Raw genomic sequence first — 22,880 nt, forward strand, 5'->3', positions numbered from 1 at the left:
CCTAGGTTTTCACCTTACTCCACAAAAGCTATGTTGTTGTAATCTTATTTGATCTGCTGTTATTTTGCTGCTAAAAATACACTCTTTCCCTCAGTATACCATATTCCCCTGAGATGATCATATCAGATTTATTTTTCCATGCTTTCCTTAGCTATTGATTTCCTGACTTTCTATACTGACCATCATTCTATCTTATGCTTTGCTGGAATAAGAAATATTTTCATAAACCATTTATTTTAGAGTGATTTTCAGCTTTAGTAAACACATGCCCATATCCCCAAAATCAAGAATGTAAAACTCATATTTTTATTTTCTTAAGACTGGGGACATATACCCTCTAGTGAAGTATCTTATGTTTTTGTCCAGCTTCTATAGCTTTCAAATGTTATGGTTTATTTTCATGCCCTATTCAATTAATTTTTGATGTGCTGTCTGATAGATTTTCCATGTTTCTTCTTTTTTGAAATTAGCTTCTCTTCTCATGAAATGGACCATGACTCTTTAACCAAAACAAACATTTCAATTTCAATGAAACCTTCTCAGCTGTCTATCAAAACCGTCTTTCACTTGTTTTCCTTCAACATGTGTAATATTTTAGCAAGTGTTCCTTATATTAATACTATAGCCTAAAAATTTAGAGGACTGATTGTATATCACTTGAATTCAATAAAAAGAAAAGGGACATAAGGGATTAGATTAAATGTGTTAATCATTAAATTTAAATTGTGTGGATAAATTCATATTAGAAAGCAACTGCTTGCCTAGCTCTGGCTTCTCTGATAGATCAATTGGTAAAGAATCTATCTGCAATGCAGGATACCCCGGTTCTATCCCTGGGTCAGGAAGATCTGCTGGAGAAGGAATAGGCTACCCACTCCAGTATTCTTGGGCTTCCCTTGTGGTTCAGCTAGTAAAGAATCTGCCCAACTCTGCTTTCTAAGTTAATATGTATCTCTCTCTTTTCTTATGTTCAGTAGCAGACTCTGTTCTATTCCTACCTAGTGTTCCAGTTAGAATTGTTGTTCTTTCCCCCTACTAAGATAACAAATTATGCAATTGCAAATATACCTGAACTCCAATCTTGGTGTTTCGGTTTTTTTTTTAGCTAAACCAACAATTCTGTACCATGCACACACACACACACATCACACAGTCCCCCAGGCCCTCAGCTCAGAACATAAAACTGTCTATGTAGAACTAATGGTATATCTCTTATGCCAAGAATCATTCAGTTCACTTCAAAGATATTGAATATCACTCTGCAAGGCAGTAAAGGGGAAGCAAAGATGAATAATACATGCTTCTAAATCTAATAGAATTCTTAACAGTTCTTTTCAAGATATGACATCTTCATTACAGAATGAAACCAAGAGATTTATTGACTCAGATTATCTTTATTGAAAAGTGATGGATCCACTTGTTCTATGTAAACGCTAACACAGGGTTCCCCTGCTTGAGAAGTTCCCATATGTTGAACACACTTTTGGTGTGTAGACTCACTTGAAATGTAAAGAAATTTGATCAGACACTCACTGAGTAGCAAGGCTGGATCTTGGTTTTTAAAAGATAGAAAAATTTTTAGTGAAGATTAGCTTCCTGGTACGGAAACTGCTTGTACCATTACCAGACATATTCTAGGGAAACGCCTGGTGAGGCGAATTACTGATAAAAGGAAAAGTGCTGTTTCCTTACTTTGGAATTGAAGAATAATAGAAAGGTAGCCATTTCAACACTGTGGGAAGATACTCTGAAATGAGACTTAAGGATGATTAATGAAAAACACAAGCACTTCCCTTCTATTGTTGCTTATCAGCTAGACTCCTACAGGATTTATGTAAACAACTATTCATCAGGCATCAGGTGGCTGTGGGGAATTATTTATAAATGTAACTTCAGAGAGTGCTGGTCTTTCTCCCCAGCAAGTCACCAGCAGAGTGGGAAATGAGAAGCAAAGAGACTCATCTAAACAAATCTACAGTATGAGCACTCTTACTTAGCATTTATTCAGTGTTTGAAGTCTATGGGCTGTATTTGTTACTGTCACACTGATCATCAACACACAGTAGACAGGTAGAGCAGGAAATTGAGGATTAGAGAACTTAAGTCTCTCCATAGATTATAAGACTCTTAAGTAGCACAACATTAATTTCATGCCATGAAAAGATGTTGTGCCCTAACAATCAGAGACAAGACAGCTCCTGCCTTCTGAAGCCCATTTCAACTGTCATGCGACAGAGCCTGTGCTCAGGAACTCAGGCATCTGGGCTCCTTGTTCAGTGCTCACTTCACCAATGGCTTCATGTACGGTTAAAAATTATCTCCGTTCAGTCATCTGTAAAGACGTGGATGGAACTAGAGTCTGTCATACAGAGTGAGTAAGACAGAAAGAGGAAAACAAATATTGTATATTACTGCATATACATGGAATCTAGAAAAATGGTACAGATTAACATATTTACAGGGCAAGAGTAGAGATGGAGACATACAGAATGAACAAGTGGACACGATGGGGAGAGGAGTGGAACTAATTGGGAGATTAGCACTGACATATATATACTACCATGTGTAAAATAGATAGCTAGTGGGAACCTGCTGTGTAACACAGGGAGGTCAGCTCTGTGATGACTTGATGGGTGGGATGGGGTGGTGAGGGAAACCACAGAGGCAGGGGATATATGTATACATAAAGCTTATTCACTTTGCTATACAGCAGAAACTAACACAACATCACAAAGCAATTATATCTCAATAAATTTAAATATATATATATATATCCCTTTAAGGCAGTGAAAGCAATTCCCTGTAGAAAGATCTATAGAATTATACTTCAGAATTGGGGAGGGGTGTCATGTTACAGAGAATGTCATATTAGAATCAGGGAGGCGAGGCCTGGTTAAGATACAAAGGAGAAGTGAGGGGTGTCTGTAGAAGTTTAAAATCAACATTCAGAATACTTTCCATGACTTAATAATTTTACCAAGAACCAACTTAGACCAAGGGTAGTAATATAAATTACTTTTGACTTCTGAATTGATGTTTCCTGAATATCTATCTCATGCCATAGACTAGATTAGGATTGATCGAGCAGTGAGCATGGTGTTCATCATCCTTGTGCTCATGAAGTAACAGGATAGAAGATGTAGTTACTATCAAGAAACCAGAGCTCTGTGCTGCCATGAAAGAACCTCGCACAGCAATGGAGCCCAGTCCAATGTGAAAATTAGGGAATTTCTGTTTTCAAATTACTGAATTGGGCCCTGGAGCATTGAAAGAAGAATACTTGAGCAGACTCGCTGTGATGACAATCATCACTTAAATCAATAATTAAAGAGTCCTCTCAAAATAGCATTTTCAGGAAAAAGTGATAATGTGGTTTGTCTTATGTTGGCCTTCTCCAGATCCATTGATGTACCTTACATTGGTAACTTCTCTCACCTTCCCAGAAAATACATGTCTTCAAGAAGACGCTACAGGCACTGATCTACCCCATGTCCTCCACCACCCCGCACAACTTTGAGGTCTGGACGGCTACAACACCTACCTACTGTTACGAGTGTGAAGGGCTCCTATGGGGCATTGCCCGGCAAGGCATGAAGTGTTCGGAGTGTGGAGTGAAGTGCCACGAAAAGTGTCAGGACCTCCTGAATGCTGACTGTTTGCAAAGTGAGTACTCAGGTGAAGAAGCAGGTGTGCAGAGCTGGTCTCATCCTATGTATTTTTAGCCCTTGCTAATTCTCAACAAATCCTATCCAGTCACATAAAGTTATACACACTGCCCATCAATCACCTAACTGACTTGGTTGACCCTGGCACTGTCAGGTTCCTCAGAATAACTACTTGGAGTTCAATGGCACTGGGCCCAAGTAGAAAATTTCAAAGTGACTTCCAATCTGTGTTCTTACTTTTATCTCATAATGGCCCCACATGGTCAGTGGGAACATGTAAAGTCATGTTCCTCAAACAGGGTTGACGCATCCCTGAGGTGACAGTAACTGGAATTCTTTTCCAAGCCTGCTTGACATCTGCCTTCTGCAAGCAAGCCCCATGCTCTTCTGCAGCCCTGGTGCAGACCTTGAAATTGGGAGGTCGTGTATCTGAATGTCAAAGCAAATCTAACTTACCAGATAGGTGACCTGGAAAAAGTTTTTCTAACTTCTCAGGGCTTCATTTTTCTTCCTTCAAATAAATAGGAATAATAAAATTTACCTTAGTGGTTTATTTTGAAGACTAAATGGGAAAGTTGCTGCAAAGAATCTGGCACATAGTAGATGCTCAGTGAATGTTAATGGCCTTTTTCATTCTTTTACATTTCTGAATAAGTACATGTCACTTTGACTTTTATGACAGGTTACCTTAGATTTTTCATTTCTGAAAAAAGAAAACCCTTCATACTGGTACTTTAAATTAGGTCCTGAAATGCCAAAACTCTAAAACACATATTATTGACTTTTCACTGCTGAATTGATTTGTCTGCTGACCTTAAATAACTAAAAAAGTGCTGCTGAAGAACTCTATTTAAACATGGACTTTCATTTCCAAATATGTTTTTCACATTTAATAGCGTCCCCTTTGTTATTTATTTGAATATGGTCAGTGTAAGGTGCATGGGTTGCCTGAAATTGAGGGAGGACAGAGGAAAATGTCAAAATAGAGATTAAATCGCAAATGCTGGTATGGCCGGCTGTGGTAGTAACGATTCACACACATTGTACACTTTCCTCTACCTGATTAGTATTCTCCCTATACAACCAGGTCAATTGAGACTGTTAATGGTAATGAATGTGTTTTTTAAAGCAAAATAGTACTCCTTTAAAACATAAAATGTATACTTAGGAATGAATGCTTATAATGAAGGGAAACTGTATTACCCAGCCAAGTTACCTGCAACATCCCATCCTACAATTACACTTTAGTCTACCTCTTTTAAAAGTGAATTCTGAACCAGTGTCTTAAGAAACAACCATATTAGGGCAGTGATATTTTGAGAATATAGGTAGGAAAAAATATTGCCATAAAGAAACTATGGCTTAGATCTCTTAAAGAAAAAAATGATGTAGGTCATACTTAAGAAATGAGCTCATTCTTCAGGTCTTTCAGAGAAGAGAGATGCCACCCACTCATAAGCTTTGGAAGCATTTTCATAGTCTGTTTCCATCTCTTCAGATAGCATGCTTTATTTGGTAATGGTTAAATACATGTGGCAAGCTTTTCTTTGAAGTTATTCATTAAAATGTATGTAAACTGGAAAAATCAGAAACAGTACAAAAAAATGAAATTAGATGTGTATCTCCCAGGAAAGGGATGTTTTCCTTAATAACTCCTTATATTTCCCTGAAACTCACATTCTCACACTGAATGGAAAGAGGTTTTGCTGATACATGAATTCAGCTTCACCACTTACCACATAACTATCAATAAAATTTAAAGTTGTCCTAGCAAACTAATGTTCAAAATTCTCCAAGCTAGGCTTCAATAATACATGAACTGAGAACTATCAGATGTTTAAGCTGGATTTAGAAAAGGCAGAGGAACCAGATATCAAATTGTCAGCATCTGTGGGATCATAGAAAAAGAAAGAGAATTCCAAAAAAACATCTACTTCTGCTTTATTGACTATGCCAAAGCCTTTGACTGTGTGGATCACAACAAACTGTGGAAAATTCTTAAAGACATGGAAATACCAGACCACCTTACTTGCCTCCTGAGAAATCTATATGAAGGTCGAGAAGCAACAGTTAGAACTGGACATGGAACAACGGACTGCTTTCAAATTAGAAAAGGAGTATGCCAAGGCTGTATATTGTCACCCTGCTTATTTAACTCATATGCAGGGTAAATCATGCGAAATGCTGGCAGGATGAAGCATGAAGTAGAATCTAGATTGCCGGGAGAAATATCCATAACCTCAGATATGTAGATGATACCACCCTTATGGCAGAAAGCAAAGAAGAACTAAAGAGCCTCGATGAAAATGAAACAGAATAGTGAAAAATCTGGCTTAAAACTCAACATTCAAAAAACTAAGACCATGGGATTCAGTCCCATCACTTCATGGCAAATAGACAGGGAAACAACATAAACAGTGACAGACTTTATATTTTCTTGGGCTCTAAAATCACTGTAGATGGTGACTTCAGCCATGAAATTAAAAGACCCTTACTCCTTGGAAGAAAAGCTATGAAAAGCCTAGACAGCATATTAAAAAGCAGAGACCTTACTTTGCCTACAAAGGTCGGTCTAGTGAAAGCTATGTTTTTTCCAGTAGTCATGTAAGGATGTGAGAGTTGGACCATAAAGAAAGCTGAGTGTTGAAGAATTGATGCTTTTGAACTGTGGTATTGAAGAAGACACTTGAGAGTCCCTTGGACTGCAAGGAGATCAAACCAGTGAACCCTAAAGGAAAAAAGCCCTGAATATTCATTGTAAGGACTGATGCTCAAGCTCCAATACTTTGGCTACCTGATGCGAAGAACTGATGCAACTAGAAAAGACCCTGATGGTAAAAAAGGTTGAATGCAGGAGGAGAAGGAGATGAGGGAGGATGAGATGGTTGAATGGCATCACTGACTCAATGGACATCAGTTTGAGTGAGTTCTGGAAGTTGCTGATGGACAGGGAAGCCTGGCGTGCTGCAGTCCATGGGGTCGCAAAGAGTAGGACATGACAGAGCAAATGTACTAAACTATAGAATTAGTGATGTTTCCTTAGGAAACTTCTCTTTTCATTGCTTTAAGCAAAAAAGTTTTTATGGTGGCACCTTGTTTGAAATAACCCCATGTGTGCCAAAATCAAAAGAAAAGGAGGGAATAAAAATTTAAAGAAGTGAGCGTTGGAAAGCATAGCTAATGCATTCTCCTGTAAACATAGGAGGTTCTTCAATTTCCTTCTCAAAATTATCATGTAATTTCTGTTTGAAAACCCATAGAGAAAATTTAACAGTATGGCAGGCAATTTGTATTAGACAATTCTAGCTTATAAACTAAAATTTGAACCAATTTTAGTAACTGGTTCAAAATAACCTCTAGTAACTTCTATTGTTTTAAGCCAAATCTTACCTTTGAAGAAAATATTTAATAAATTGTCTCCTATCTTGTTTAATAGTTTTACAAGATAATAATCATTTTAAAATTTCTAGAACCCTCATTATGTTGCTAATTCTTTTCTGAAAATGTTGCTATCTGTCAATATACATACACACACAGAATAAAACAAAAGGAAGCAAAAAGTCTATATTTGGGTCTGACCAATGACCAATTCACAATAAAGGATATTTAAAGTTACTTCATTTGAGTTTGGGATTTCAGTCTTATGGAATAGTGGGTCTGTAACTTACACACTTGGAGTCAAGTGAAGTTAGAGCAGGTGATAAGCCCACCCACCATTGCAATACCTCCATGCGTGTTCAGAGATTCATGGAAATGTCAGATGAGTTCCCCAAACAGCCTCATCTCAGTTCATGTCTGGCTGATTTTATTTGGAGGTTCTACACTTCACTGCCTTCCTGGCCCAAGGCTACCATCCATGTGAAGTAGAAGGTAGAAACGGAGAATAGCAAAGAGAAACAGAGAAGCTTCAGAGAAGATCACTGACCTGTCACAACCCTCTTTGCTCCAGGCCAGTAGGAGTGGCCAGATTTCATCTACTTTTTCTTAAATTAACTCACTTCTGTCCTGTTACTTGAAAATACATTTACTGTTTTTTTGGAAACAGCATTTGATAATGGAAGAATTGACATACATCTAATGGAGAAATAGTTTCTCACCCTGAAGGATATTTTTTTTTTAAAAAAACTTCACAATGTTGTTTTAGTTTCTGCCATACAATGATGCAAATCAGCCATAATTATACATATATCTCCTTCTTGAGCCTGCCTCTCCTCCCCTCATCCCACTTCTCTAGGTCATCACAGAGTGCCAGCTGGGCTCCTTATGTTATACAGTAACTTCTCACCAGCTATCTATTTTCCGCACAGTAGTGTATGTATGTTGATACTACTTTCTCCATTTGTCTCCCTCTTTCTCTCCCCCACTGTATCCTCAAATCAGTTCTCTATGTCTGCATCTTCATTCCTTCCCTTCAAATAGGTCCATCAACACCACTTTTCTAGATTCCATATATATGTATTAAATATACAATATTTGTTTTTCTTTTTTTAATTTATTTTAATTGGAGGCTAATTACAGTATTGTAGTGGTTTTTGCCATACATTGACATGGATCAGCCATGGGTGTATGTGATCCCCATCCTGAATCCCCCTCCCACCTCCCCATCCCATCCTTCAGGATCATCCCAGTGCACCGGCCCTGAACATGCTATCTCATGCATCAAACCTAGACTGGCGATCTATTTCACATAGGATAATATACATGTTTCAATGCTATCCTCTCAAATCATTCCACCCTTGCCTTCTCCCTCTTACATCTGTGTCTCTCTTGCTGTCTCGCATATAGGGTCATTGTTACCATCTTTCTAAATTCCATATATATGTGTTAATATACTGTATTGGTATTTTTCTTTCTGGCTTACTTTGCTCTGTATAATAGGCTCCAGTTTCATCCACCTTATTAAACTGATTCAAGTGCATTCTTTTTAATAGCTGAGTAATATTCCATTGTGTATGTGTACCACAGCTTTCTTATCTATTTGTCTGCTGATCGACATCTAGGTTGCTCCCATGTCCTGGCTATTGTAAACAGTGCTGGGATGAACATTGGTGTACATGTGTCTCTTTCAATTCTGGTTTCCTCAGTGTGTATGCCCAGCAGTGGGATTGCTGGGTTCTATTTCCAGTTTTTTTAAGAAATCTCTGCACTGTTCTCCATAGTGGCTGTACTAGTTTGCATTCCACCAACAGTGTAAAAGGGTTCCCTTTTCTCTGCACCCTTTCCAGCATTTATTGTTTTTTCATTTTTTACTTTTACTTTTTGCATTTTTACATTTTAAAAAATTTATTTACTTTAATTGGAGGCTAATTACTTTACAATATTGTAGTGTTTTTGCCATACATTGACATTAATCAGCCACGGGTGTACATGTGTTCCTGATCCTGACTCCCCCTCCCACCTCCTTCCCCATCCTATCCTTCTGGTCATCCCAGTGTACCAACCCTGAGCACCCTGTCTCGTGCATCAAACCTGGACTCGTGATCTGTTTCACACATGATAATATACATGTTTCAGTGATATTCTCTCAAATCATCTCACCCTCGCCTTCTCCCACAGAATCCAAAAGTCTATTCTACACATCTGTGTCTCTTTTGCTATCTTGGATATAGGGTTATTGTTACCATCTTTCTAAATTCCATATATATGTGTTAGTAAACTGTATTGGTGTTTTTTTTCTGGCTTACTTCACTCTGTATAATAGGCTCCAGTTTCATCCACCTCATTAGAACTGATTCAAATGTATTCTTTTTAAAGGCTGAGTAATACACCATTGTGTATCTGTATCACGGCTTTCTTATCCATTCATCTGCTGATGGACATCTAGGTTGCTTCCATGTCCTGGCTATTATAAACAGTGCTGCGATGAACATTGGGGTACATGTGTCTCTTTCAATTCTAGTGTCCTCGGTGTGTATGCCCAGAAGTGGGATTGCTAGGTCGTATGGCAGTTCTATTTCCAGTTTTTTAAGGAATCTCCACTTTGTTCTCCATAGTGGCTGTACTAGTTTGCTTTCCCACCAACAGTGTAAGAGGGTTCCCTTTTCTCCACACCCTCTCCAGCATTTGTTGCTTGTAGACTTTTGGATTGGAGCCATTCTGACTGGCATGAAATGGTACCTCATTGTGGTTTTGATTTGCATTTCTCCGATAATGAGTGATGTTGAGCATCTTTTCATGTGTTTGTTAGCCATCTGTATGTCTTCTTTGGAGAAATATCTGTCTAGTTCTTTGGCCCATTTTTTGACTGGGTCATTTATTTTTCTGGAATTGAGCTGCAGGAGTTGCTTGTATATTTTTGAGATTAGTTGTTTGCTTCATTTGCTATGATTTTCTCTCATTCTAAAGTCTGTCTTTTCACCTTGCTTATAGTTTCCTTTGTTGTGCAGAAGCTTTTAAGTTTAATTAGGTCCCATTTGTTTATTTTTGCTTTTATTTCCAATATTCTGGGAGGTGGATCATAGAGGATCCTGCTGTGATGTATGTCGGAGAGTGTTTTGCCTGTTTTCCTCTAGTAGATTTATAGTTTCTGGTCTTATGTTTGGATCTTTAATCCATTTTGAGTGTATTTTTGTGTATGGTGTTAGTGTTCTAGTTTCATTCTTTTACAACTGGTTGACCAGTTTTCCCAGCACCATTTGTTAAAGAGATTCTCTTTTCTCCATTGTATATTCTTGCCTCCTTTGTCAAAGGTAAGGTGTCCATAGGTGCATGAATTTATCTCTGGGCTTTCTATTTTGTTACATTGATCTATGTTTCTGTCTTTGTGCCAGTACCATACTGTCTTTATGACTGTGGCTTTGTAGTAGAGCCTGAAGTCAGGCAGGTTGATTCTTCCAGTTCCATTCTTCTTTCTCAAGATTGCTTTGGCTATTCAAGGTTTTTTGTATTTCCATACAAATTGTGAAATTATTTGTTCTAGTTCTCTGAAAAATAACGTTGGTAGCTTGATAGGGATCACATTGAATCTGTAGATTCCTTTGGGTAGTATACTCATTTTCACTATATTGATTCTTCCGATCCATGAACATGGTGTATTTCTCCATCTTTTGTGTCCTTTTTGATTTCTTAAATCACCAGTGTTTTATAGTTTTCTATATATAGGTCTTTTGTTTCTTTAGGTAGACATATTCCTAAGTATTTTATTCTTTTCATTGCAATGGTGAATGGAATGTTTCCTTAATTTCTGTTTCTGTTTTCTCATTGTTAGTGTATAGGAATGCAAGGGATTTCTGTGTGTTGATTTTATATCCTGCAACTTTACTATATTCATTGATTAGCTCTAGTAATTTTCTGGTGGAGTCTGTAGGGTTTTCTATGTAGAGGATCATGTCATCTGCAAACAGTGAAAGTTTTACTTCTTCTTTTCCAATCTGGATTCCTTTTATTTCTTTTTCTGCTCTGATTGGTGTGGCCAAAACTTCCAAAACTACGTTGAATAGTAGTGGTGAAAGTGGGCACCCTTGTCTTGTTCCTGACTTTAGGGGAAAAGCTTTCAATGTTTCACCATTGAGGATAATGTTTGCTGTGGGTTTGTCATATATAGCTTTAATTATGTTGAGACATGTTCCTTCTGTTTCTGCTTTCTGGAGGGTTTTTATCATAAATGGATGTTGAATTTTGTCAAAGGCCTTCTCTGCATCTATTGAGATAATCATATGGTTTTTATCTTTCAATTTGTTAATGTAGTGTATCACATTGATTGATTTGTGAATATTGAAGAATCCTACATCCCTGGGATAAAGCTCACTTGATCATGATGTATGATCTTTTTAATGTGTTGTTGGATTCTGTTTGCTAGAATTTTGTTAAGGATTTTTGCATCTATGTTCATCAGTGATATTGACCTGTAGTTTTCTTTTTTGTGGCATCTTTATCAGGTTTTGGTTCAACATTCAGAAAACTAAGATCATGGCATCTGGTCCCATCACTTCATGGCAAATAGATGGGCAAACAGTGGAAACAGTGGCTGACTTTATTTTTCTGGGCTCCAAAATCACTGCAGATTGTGATTGCAGCCATGAAATTAAAAGATGCTTCCCCCTTGGAAGGAAAGTTATGACCAACCTAGATAGCATATTAAAAAGCAGAGACATTACTTTGTCAACAAAGGTCCGTCTAGTCAAGGCTATGGTTTTTCCACTGGTCATGTATGGATGTGAGAGTTGGACTATAAAGAAAGCTGAGCACTGAAGAATTAATGGTTTTGAACTGTGGTGTTGGAGAAGACTCTTGAGAGTCCCTTGGACTGCAAGGAGATCCAACCAGTCCATCCTAAAGGAGATCAGTCTTGGGTGTTCATTGGAAGGACTGATGTTGAAGCTGAAACTCCAATACTTTGGCCACCTGATGTGAAGAACTGACTCGTTGGAAAAGACCCTGATGCTGGGAAAGATTGAGGGCAGGAAGAGAAGGGGACGTCAGAGGATGAGATGGTTGGTTGGCATTCCCGACCCAATGGGTATGGGTTTGAGTGGACTCTGGGAGTTTATGATGAACAGGGAGGCCTGGTGTCCTGCAATTAATGGGGTCACAAAGAGTCGGATACGACTGAGCGACTGAGCTGAACTGAACTTATAATCCCATTGCCATTTATGTTATTTTGGGGGGTTCGAGTTTATACCTTTTCTCTGTTTTCCTGTCTAGAGAAGATCTTTTAGCATTTGTTGAAAAGCTGGTTTGGTGGTGCTGAATTCTGTCAGCTTTTGCTTGTCTGTAAATCTTTTGATTTCTCCTTCATATTTGGATGAGATCCTTGCTGGGTACAGTAATCTGGGTTGTAGGTTTTGTCTTTCATCACTTTAAGTATGTCCTGCCATTCCCTTCTGGCCTGAAGAGTTTCTATTGAGAGATCAGCTGTTATCCTTATGGGAATCCCCTTGTGTGTTATTTGTTGTTTTTCTCTTGCTGCTTTTAATATTTGATCTTCGTTAATTTGATTAATGTGTCTTGGGCTGTTTAACCTTGGGTTTATCCTGTTTGGGACTCTCTGGGTTTCTTTTACTTGGTTGGCTATTTCCTTCCACATTTTAGGGAAATTTTCAACTATTATCTCCTCAAGTATTTTCTCATGGTCTTTCTTTTTGTCATCTTCTTCTGACACTCCTATGATTCAAATGTTGGGGCATGTAACATTGTCCCAGAGGTATCTGAGGTTGTCCTCATTTCTTTTAATTCTTCTTTCTCCCTCTCTGCTTCATTTATTTCTACCATTCTATCTTCCACCTCACTTGTCCTATCTTCTGCCTCAGTTATTCTACTGTTGGTTCCCTCCAGTGTGTTTTTGATCTCAGCTATTGCATTATTCATTATTGATTGACTCCTTTTATTTCTTCTAGGTCCTTGTTAAGCATTTCTTGCATCTTCTCAGTCATTGTCTCCAGGCTATTTATTTATGACTCCATTTTGTTTTCAAGATTTTGGGTCATTTTTACCATCATTATTCTGAATTCTTTTTCAGGTAGACTCCCTATCTCCTCCTCTTTTGTTTGGTTTGGTGTGCATTTATCACGTTCCCTTACCTTTTGAATATTTCTCTGCCTTGTCATCTTGTTTAGGTTGCCATTTTGGGGGTGGCCTTTCTGTATGCTGAAAGTTTGTGATTCCTTTTTATTATGGAGATTCCTCCCTGTGGGTGGGGTTGGATGAGTGGCTAGTCAAGGTTTCCTGGTTAGGGAGGCCTACATTGATGTTCTGGAGGGTGGAGCTGGCCTCTTCTCTCTGGAGTGCAATAAAATGTCCTGTAGTGAGTTTTGAGTTGTCTGTGGGTTTCGTGTGAGTTTTGGCTGCCTGTATTTTAATGCTCAGGGTTATGTTCTTGTGTTGTTGGAGAATTAGTTTGGTATGTCTTCCTCTGAAACTTTTGGCTCTTGGGTGGAGCTTGGTTTCATTGTAGGTATGGAAGCTTTTGTATGAGCTCTTGTTGATTAATGTTCCCTGGTGTCAGGAGTTTTCTGGTGTTTTCGACTTTTGGATTTAAGCCTCCTGCCTTAGGCTTTCAGTCTTATTCTTACAGTAGCCTCAAGACTTCTCCATCCATACTGCACCAATGATAAAACACCTAGGTTAATGGTGAAAAGATTCTCCACAGTGAGGGACACCCAGAGAGTTTCACAGAGTTACATGGAGAAGAGAGGAGGGAAGAGGGAGATAGAGGTGACCAGGAGGAGAAGAGGGGGAATCAAAAGGGGAGAGAGCAGTCTAGCTAGTAATCAATCCCCTATGTGCTCTCCACAGTCTGGAACACTCAGAGAGGTTCATGAAGTTACATAGAGAAGAGAAGAAGGAGGAAGAAGATAGAGGTGACCAGGAGGAGAAGAGGGGGAGTCAAAGGGATAGAGACAGATCTAGCCAGTAATTAGTTCCCTAAATGTTCTCCACAGCCCAGAACACCCAAAGTGATTCACAGAGTTGAGTAGAGAAGAGAAGGGGGAGGGAGGAGATAGAGGTGACCTGGGGGAGAAAAAGGAGAGTCAAAAGGGGGAGAGAGCAATCAAGCCAGTAAAAATGGCTACTGAAGATTGGATTCTTAAAGGTACAAAATTGATAACACATAGACTCTGATGCTGGGAGGGATTGGGGGCAGGAGGAGAAGGGGATGACAGAGGATGAGATGGCTGGATGGCATCACTGACTCGATGGACATGAGTCTGAATGAACTCCGGGAATTGGTGATGGACAGGGAGGCCTGGCGTGCTGCAATTCATGGGGTCGCAAAGAGTCGGACACGACTGAGCGACTGAACTGAACCAAAAAGCAAAGATTAAAAATCTAGAGTAGAGGTTAGACTCTCAAAAATACAATATAAAAAAAAAAATCACAAAGATTATAAGAATATATATGAAAATTGCTTTAAAATAGGGTCTTTTTTTGCAAGGTAATAGTAGGTTATAAAAATGAAAATTAAAGGAGTAATAAATAGCTTAAAATTTTAAATTAAAAATGATAATAATAAAACACATCTAGGAATTTCTCTGGAGCTGCTGAGGGCAGTGTGGGGTCAGTTCAGTTTCAGATAGTTACTTTTTCCAGCTTACACTTCTTCTCAAGGTCTATAGGCCCCATCCAATGTGCTAACTACAGGGTTTTAATATGTTGCACCTGTCACTTCCAAAGCGGTTCCCTCTTTATTTTGGCTTCTTCTGTTTGCAAGTCTCTTCAGTATCTAACTTATGCCCTGACACAAGGGGGTGAAGGTGGTCACTTATTTAGGCTCACTTGTTCAGTTGTGCTGTGTGAAGGGAGAAACACTGCAAACAAGTATCACTGGTGTGTGTGGGGAGTGCTTGAGGTGTCTGGGCCACATTGGGTTTGCCCCCACTCATGGCGTGTGTGCTTTCCCAGTTTACACTGCTCAGGGTCCAGGTTGCTCTGCAGGGGAACTGTCCTAAGTGGGCCTTGGGTTTCATGTACTTCCCAAGTCTAAGCCACTCAGGTTCAAGTTCTCAGGTACTCCACAAAGGCACAGACTTGGTTGGGCCTGCGTTTTGTGCCCTTCCCAAGTCCAAGTAGCGCAGGTGACCAGGTGTTTGTTTAGCACACTCTTACCAGGTGGGTGGTGCATCTTATTGCCTCCCTGGTCCCAGCCGCTTGGTTTCCTGGGTGCACAGCAGAAGCACCATCTCAGGTGTGCCATGTGTCTCCTTTAGGGAGCTGATCTCTGACTGAGACCCTCCTGGCCCATGTCAACCGTCCAGGATCCCAGGAAGACTTGGTTAGCAACTGGGAACCCGCTCACAGTTTGGTGGAGGATGCCATCTCTGGGGCCGAGATTGCCCCTCTTTCCGGCTCTGGCTGTCACCTGCCTGCCTCTCTGCCTCCAGCAGGGGGAGGGGCCTGCCTGCAGCTGGCTAGCTCTCCTCTGGTATTCACTTGGTCCTTTGTTCTGTGAGCAGGCCAGGTTGTGCCTTATAGCTTTTCTAGGGAAAGTTCTCTCTCTCTCTCTCCCTCCCTCCCTCCCTCCCTCCCTCCCTCCCTCCACCCCCCCCACCCCCCGCCCATCCCAGTTTGGGTTGCTATCTCATGTTAGCTCTCTCAGATTGTCCTCAGGGCATTCAGCCCTGGTCCTTACCCTAAGCATGCAGCCTGTGTCTCCCTCTTCAGCCCCTGCTTGCTGCTACTTCTCCACTGGGAGTTGTGGTTAGGTGCATAATCTGTGCTTTTTTTGTTTTGTTTTTTTTTCTCCCAGTTATGTTGCCCTCTGAGATTCCAAAACTCCCCACAGACCCGCCAGTTTCCTGGTGTTTGGAAACTTATCCTCTTTCACGACTCCCTCCCTGGGATGGGTCTCTGTCCCTAAGTCTTTTGTCTCTCTTTTTATCTTTTATCTTTTGTCCTACCTCCTTTCAAAGAGAATGGGCTGCCTTTCTGGGTGCCTGGTGTCTTCCGCCAGCATTCAGAAGTTGTTTTGTGGAATTTTCTATTTGTTTTTCTGTTCCTGATTTTCTTCACTCTGTATAACAGGTTCTAGGTTCATTCATCTCACTAGAACTGATTCACATTAGTTCTTTATCATGGCTGAGTAATATTCCATTGTGCATGTGTACCACATCTTCTTTACCCATTCATCTTTCAGTGGACATCAGGGTTGCTTCCATGTGCTGGCTATTGTAAATAGTGCTGCAGTGAACACTGGGATACATATAAGTATATGTCTATGTATGTGTGTATATATATATGTATATTTGGATTGTGATTTTCTTATGCAATATGCCCAGTAGTGGAGTTTCTGGGTCATATGCTAGATTTTTTCCCTAGCTTTTTAAGGACTCTCCATACTGTTCTCCACAATGGTTGTATTAGTTTACATTCCCACCAATGGTGTAGGAGGTTTCCCTTTTCTCTGCAACCTCTCCAGCATTTATTGTTTGTACATTATTTGATGATGGTGATTATGACTGATATGAGCTGATACCTTATTGTAGTTTTGATTTTCATTTCTCTAATAATTAGTGATGTTGAGCCTCTTTTTTATGTGTTTATTGGCCATCTGTATATCTTCTTTGGAGAAATGTCTGTTTAGATTTTCTGCCCATTTTTTGATTGGGCTTTTTTTTCTTGATATTGAGATGTATGAGCCACTAATATATTCTGTAGATTAATCCTTTGTCAATTGTTTCATTTGCAATTGTTTGCTTCCATTCTGAGTGTTGTCTCTTAATCTTTTCTATTATTTCCTTTGCTCTGCAAAAGCTTTTAAGTTTAATTAGGTCCCATTAGTTTGTTTTTGTTTTTATTTCTATTATTCTAGGAGGTGTCACCCTGAAGGATAGCAACGTAACCCATAAGGACCAAGTCCAAATAGTTATGGTGGCAGTTTTAAACGAGGAATATGTGAAATAAAGAAGTGTATGTTGGTTGGGATGAGGTTGTATGCAGAGTGAGACATATGTAAAAGAGATATCATGCATAAAAAATTTCCTTTGATTATCTCTTTAAAGTAGGAAAAAAACCCTCAAAATCAGAAAAATATGCAAGTAACCATGAAGCCTAACCCAGTTGGCCAGCGCTTTCTTACACATCTCCAAAAAAGAAATCCCAGAGTCCCACTGAAAAAAACATTCTACCTAGTTTTAGTTCCTAACTAGAAATTTCAAGTATCTGCATAAAAAGAGAAAGCATTTCATCAAGAGTTCACAAAAGCAGCATCTTGTGAGATGTATTATTTTGTTCAGTGTTTCCCACTAACGTTATGTTAAGCTTATGTGCACTAATGCTTAGCCATTGTGAATTCATAACATTCACAAAATGTGGCTAGTGCATTCCTGTCTGCAAACTGCTGATTTTTTTTTTTTAGTACTTGTGTTACCACATATTGCAACCATGCTATCTTAAGACATATGTTATTTGTATAACATATGAACAGCTACTGTGGGTGGGAGCTTTATTCTGGGCTTTCAGATCTAGAAAAAAATGTTATCAGTGTTGTCTCTGGTCTCAGACATATTTTCTACAACTTAGGTAAATAAATGTGAACACATATCTTGGAAACTTTTGACATTTTGCTTTGTTAATAGCAATTATACAAAGTATGTTTACATAATCAGTACTTAGAAAGCTTTGTGGAGAAGGCAATGGCACCCCATTCCAGTACTCTTGCCTGGAAAATCCCATGGACGGAGGAGCCTGGTAGGCTGCAGTCCATGGGATCGCTGAGAGTTGGACACGACTGAGCGACTTCACTTTCACTTTTCACTTTCATGCATTGGAGAAGGAAATGGCAACCCACTCCAGTGTTCTTGCCTGGAGAATCCCAGGGACGGTGGAGCCTGGCGGGCTGCTGTCTATGGGGTCACACAGAGTCGGACACGATTGAAGCGACTTAGCAGCAGCAGCAGCAGGAGCAGGAAGCTTTGTATTTGCTTCTTTAGGGTGGAGACCAGTCTTTGTTTCCCTATAATTTAGCACACGTGTAAGCACAGCTAACTACATAATAAATGTTCGGAAGCAACAAATAAAGACCTGAGAGCACACTTAGAAATAGCATGAAATAGTTTAGAGATCATTCTTCCACAGAACCATAGATCATTAGGGGAGCCTTTGAGATCCATGAATTGGAAGAAACCAAGCTACTGATTTTACTTAGTGCAGATAGCTCAGTATCTTATAAAACAAAACAAAACAAATGAATAACATAGGTAGGGTTACAACTAAGGTCTCTGAACTTCTAGCCTAGTGATCTTTCCTAATTATAAAGAAACATGCAAAATGGACCCCTAGAGGGGGAGATGGAAAGTTGTTGAATTTTATTTCTAGTGCTTTCCTCCTCTCCCTATCTTGTAGACAATCTATGATGCCCAGACCTTGGCTTCCTAGGCCTTCTCTTCAGGATGACTCCCTAAGACTTCCCTCTATGGCCAACCCACCGAGCTTGAGGTTCACCCACTCTCCATCGTCTCTATCTCCAGCCACAACATACTCACTACACTGACTTTTCAATACTAAATAGAACATGATTTGATAAGATAATTTGGATAAAAGTGGAATCAGTAGTTAAGTTACTCTAATACAATGAACAGTTTCTTAATTCAAAGGAATAACCTCATAACGGATCATTTTCAGGGTACGTGGGGGTACAAAAAGGGTGAATATGCCTCACTTAATGTGACAGATAGAGAAGGCAATGGGAGCCCACTCCAGTACTCCTGCCTGGAAAATCCCATGGATAGAGGAGCCTGGTAGGCTACCGTCCATGGGGTCTCGAAGAGTCGGACACAACTGAGTGCCTTCACTTTCACTTTTTCACTTTCGTGCATTGGAGAAGGAAATGGTAACCCACTCCAGTATTCTTGCTTAGGGAATCCCAGGGACAGAAGAGCCTGGTGGATTGCCGTCTATGGGGTCACACAGAGTTGGACACGACTGAAGCAACTTAGCAGCATGAGCAATGTGACAGAAATATTCTATGTAACCTAAGAAAAAAGGCTATCAATCTATATATATATATTTTTGGAGTCCTGAACTACTTGAGAAAGATCTGGCTTCTAATCCTGTCACTAGTAAGAGTTTTCTAAAACCTCTCTGAGTACCATTTTCCATATATGTGAAAAGGGTTAATAATACCTGTCAATGCTCTCCAGTTAAAGATCACTGAGAACACTCCTGTAGTTTTAAAAGTTCAGTTTATTACCCATGGTTTCGATGGAGCATGCACACCAGGGTGAACCACAGGGCATCTCAGTAAGAGAGTATTAAAAAGAGAGGATTTCTCTGGATCAGGTGTTGGCTTATAGTGAGGACAATCCTGTTATTGTGTACATAAAAGAAAGAAATCTTATCTGTAAGAAAGCAGAGGCTAATAGCTGAGTTTAGTAAAGAAGCAGTAGTCACTCACATGTGGAGGAGGATGTTCGGTATTTTGTGGTCACATGGTGACCTGGTTTTCAACTGGGCTTAGAAAAACTTACAGAGTGGTCTTATTTGTTTTGTTTTAAGAGGGACCATGTGCAAGGTTGGTGACCTGTGAGAGTCCTTACACCCAACTGGAGAGCAAGATGGCCTAGTGGTGAGCACTGGGACAGCTTCCAGCCACAGTGTGAACCAGTTGTGTTAGCCAAATTTCTAGATGTCAGAGGCTATTTAAAAATAAGAGAAAAAGAAATTTTTTTAATCTTGTTTAATTTTTTGTTTCTATTCATTTTCTTTCTTTCTCTTTTTGAAAAGGATTTGAAGTAATCTATGTAGCTAAGTGGTGAGACCAAAAAGTTCTGTCTTCTTCCTCTCTCTTCCTTGCTCCCTTCTTTTTCTCTTACACAGTAAAAATGTTTTTTAAGTTTCCCCGCTTTTTTCTTGTTTTACAGTTTATTTGTTCCTTTAATCCCTATAAATAGTTTTAGACTCTGAAGTGATTGGGAAATCTCGAGAAAGCAAATATGTAAATAGTGCTCATGAGATGCAGTTTTGATACACAATTGTGAGTGCATTCCTGATTTTATGGAGGATTTTGAGATGCAAATGTTTCTAAACTTCTAAAAGATTGCATTTACTAAAAATGGGATGGTGGAATCTGGTGGGGTTTGTCTAGTGGAGAGAGCAGGAATGGTTGCTTCTGTTTGTTTGGAGCTGTAGGTTTAATGACAGTGAAGTCATTTTATAAAAGGTGGCAGTTCCTGGAAAGGGGGCTCCCAGCCCACATTCCCCACCTCCAGGGGTGGGAGATGATGCTAGGCTGGATCTGTGCTCCTCCAGTTACCCTCCTGTTAAACATCAGTCCTTGTTGTGTGGGAGAAATCATGCGGAGTGTGTGGCTTTGATCTTACAAGGAAAAGGAGGTGCCTGACTTAAAGACGGGGGAGTCGCAGGGCTGTTCCTTGAAAGATTGAAGGCATGGTAGAAGAGGAGGGTTAAGATTATCTTGGTTGTTAAAGCAGCTAAAGGGAAAGGGTAGGAAATGCCAATACATGCCCACCTATGTGATTTCATGGGAGAGGAAAGCAGGGACGTCAAAAGCAGGTCCACCTACATGATTTTACTGGTAAAGACAGTAAAAGCAGTAAAGTTTATCAGATTAGACACTGATAAACACATGGCTCAGTATCAGATCCTGAGTGCAGGGTTGTTAACCACTTGCACCCTCTGGGTTCATCAGCTTCAAATGCAGGTAAAGGGTTAATGGATGTTAATAATAAATTACTATTAACATTCTTGTTATCATCATTATTTTCTACAGTCTCTTTCAACACTGTTGTCTCTGGACTCCAATCTAGTGAACAGTTATAGAAAATTTAGCCTTGCTGAGCATGATACTGTCCAGGGTAAAGTTTTCAAGGAGTTGCTTCATGGGTCAGGTGAAGTGCAAAACCCTAAAATTTCTTGTTAATGTGAAATTCTTTAATAAATGCTATACCCTCACCTTTGTCCTGAAATCCCTATGCTTATTCAATTATTAGTATTGAAACTATATCAGTATCTCGTTTAATCCTTACAATGACCCTGTAAAGGAAAACAGTGATATCATTTCCTTCTTTTTCTCAGATGCTTACAGAAAGAATTAACTAGCCCAAGTTCAGATCATAAGTGGCAAATCAGAATTTAAACAGAAGGCTGTCTCCTGTAACCACAGCACCATGAGTGCTATGCTCTTTGGTCGTATTTAAAAGTAGTTTTCTTGATTTACAAAAAAGTAAACTTATGCCCTTGCTTTATGTTATTAAGTGCATGAAGTACATATGCCAATCAAATTCTACTTTTATATTGGTGGGCACACATTTGTCTTCTGAAAATCCCAAATCTGAAGCTAAGAACCCAGCGTATTTTGTCTCTTTATAAGATATGACAAAGAATGTCTGACGTTTTACATAGCAACTCATTCTTGTTTCTTCCAGTATTTTTGGCCTTATGGTCACAGTGTGCAAAAAGTTTATAGCACATTAAATTAAACCCAGGGCCAAATTGAATAGTCAAATATAGTAATCGTTTTCTTTTAGATTCACCCAATAAACATTTCATCTTTATTGAGTGTATCTTATTTTCCAAGCAGTGTACTAGATACTTGGAATACACATTTAACTGAAGTTGGCCTTAAAGACTAGGATAAAACCAATACTGACGGAAGTAGTTGCATCAGTGTCGGTTGATAAATATTGAAGAATTCTGTGAGGCAGTTGCTTGAAATCAGCCATGTTAGGAATATTTACAGCACAGAAATCTGCAAATGCTATAAATCAAGTTTGACTTTTGTTGTTGTTGTTTTTTTCCCCATGGAGGAGGGAAGAAAATGTGACCACTGAATTTAGAAAGCCAGATTTCTTTTAAAGAAAAGATAATATCATATGCTAAGAGTAGAGAGTAATGGAGAGGGAGAATGTTTTAGAACAGCTGTTGAAAAAAATAGAAAAGAGAAGAGACTGGGGCCAAGGTGGGATGATGCATTTGTCACATACATATAGGTAATTATTTGTAAGGAAAACTGAAATTATAAATCACCGTATAAAAATGATGAAACTGTTACTTTCATATGAAATTTAGATGCTTTGAATAATGAATAAAAATGAAAGAAAAATGAAGGTTTCTAGCTAATTGGCTTTGTTCCATTAAATTAGGTGTAAGGGCATCATGTGAGATAAGCCTGCCTCTGTCTAAGGTTGTGCAGTCTTGTGCATAATTGCATTTTCTGATCTGTCAATTAAGTGTTTTTAAAAGTAACAAAGATGAGTTCCATTTGGATAATGTATTACACTTTACAAAGTGCTTTTGTTGGTAATATCTCTTTTGATCTTTATTGTTGATCTCTGGTTGATTTATTACTGTATTTCAGTGAAGCTGCTGGATCTTCTACCACATCCTTTGAAGGAAGACTCATATGAATACAAATCTGTTTATCTCTGACGACTTTGAGATAAACAGAATAAGCCCAAAGGAAAAGAATAAACCAATAAACCAAAGAGCTGGAAATTTATTTAAGAAATAGTTTCATTAGGAAAATAAGATGAGATATGTGGGTTCAATAAATGATGGGGCAATGAAAAGTCATTGTAGATGAGTTACAAAAATTATGAATTGGTCTGTATCCCTGAACTAAATCGAAGTTGAATCATTTTTCAGATCAAAAGCATAAAAGCTATGTGTCTTTTCTAGAAATAATAGATAAAAGGCTCAAACATAAGTCTCTACTAATTTGCTCTCCCAGATTGGTGATTTCGCAATTTATGGGTCTGTCTGTTGTCTGTACATATTAGAGTAGATATTCTACTCCAGCATCAAGAGCATTGGTGAATTATT

At 39.0% G+C, this 22,880-nt stretch overlaps 1 protein-coding gene across 2 annotated transcripts in view; it reads left to right on the forward strand.

Annotated features, from left to right (window-relative positions):
• UNC13C (unc-13 homolog C) overlaps positions 1-22,880 on the forward strand; it is a 666,761-nt gene that overhangs the window by 261,734 nt on the left and 382,147 nt on the right. For both annotated transcript variants that reach the window (XM_068963824.1, XM_068963823.1), the window contains one exon: positions 3,444-3,663. In XM_068963824.1, coding sequence (XP_068819925.1) covers positions 3,444-3,663 — 220 coding nt within the window. The remainder of the gene's footprint in view (positions 1-3,443; positions 3,664-22,880) is intronic.

Source organism: Capricornis sumatraensis, chromosome 2, assembly GCF_032405125.1.
Source record: "Capricornis sumatraensis isolate serow.1 chromosome 2, serow.2, whole genome shotgun sequence".
In the NCBI taxonomy this organism is placed as follows: domain Eukaryota; kingdom Metazoa; phylum Chordata; class Mammalia; order Artiodactyla; family Bovidae; genus Capricornis; species Capricornis sumatraensis.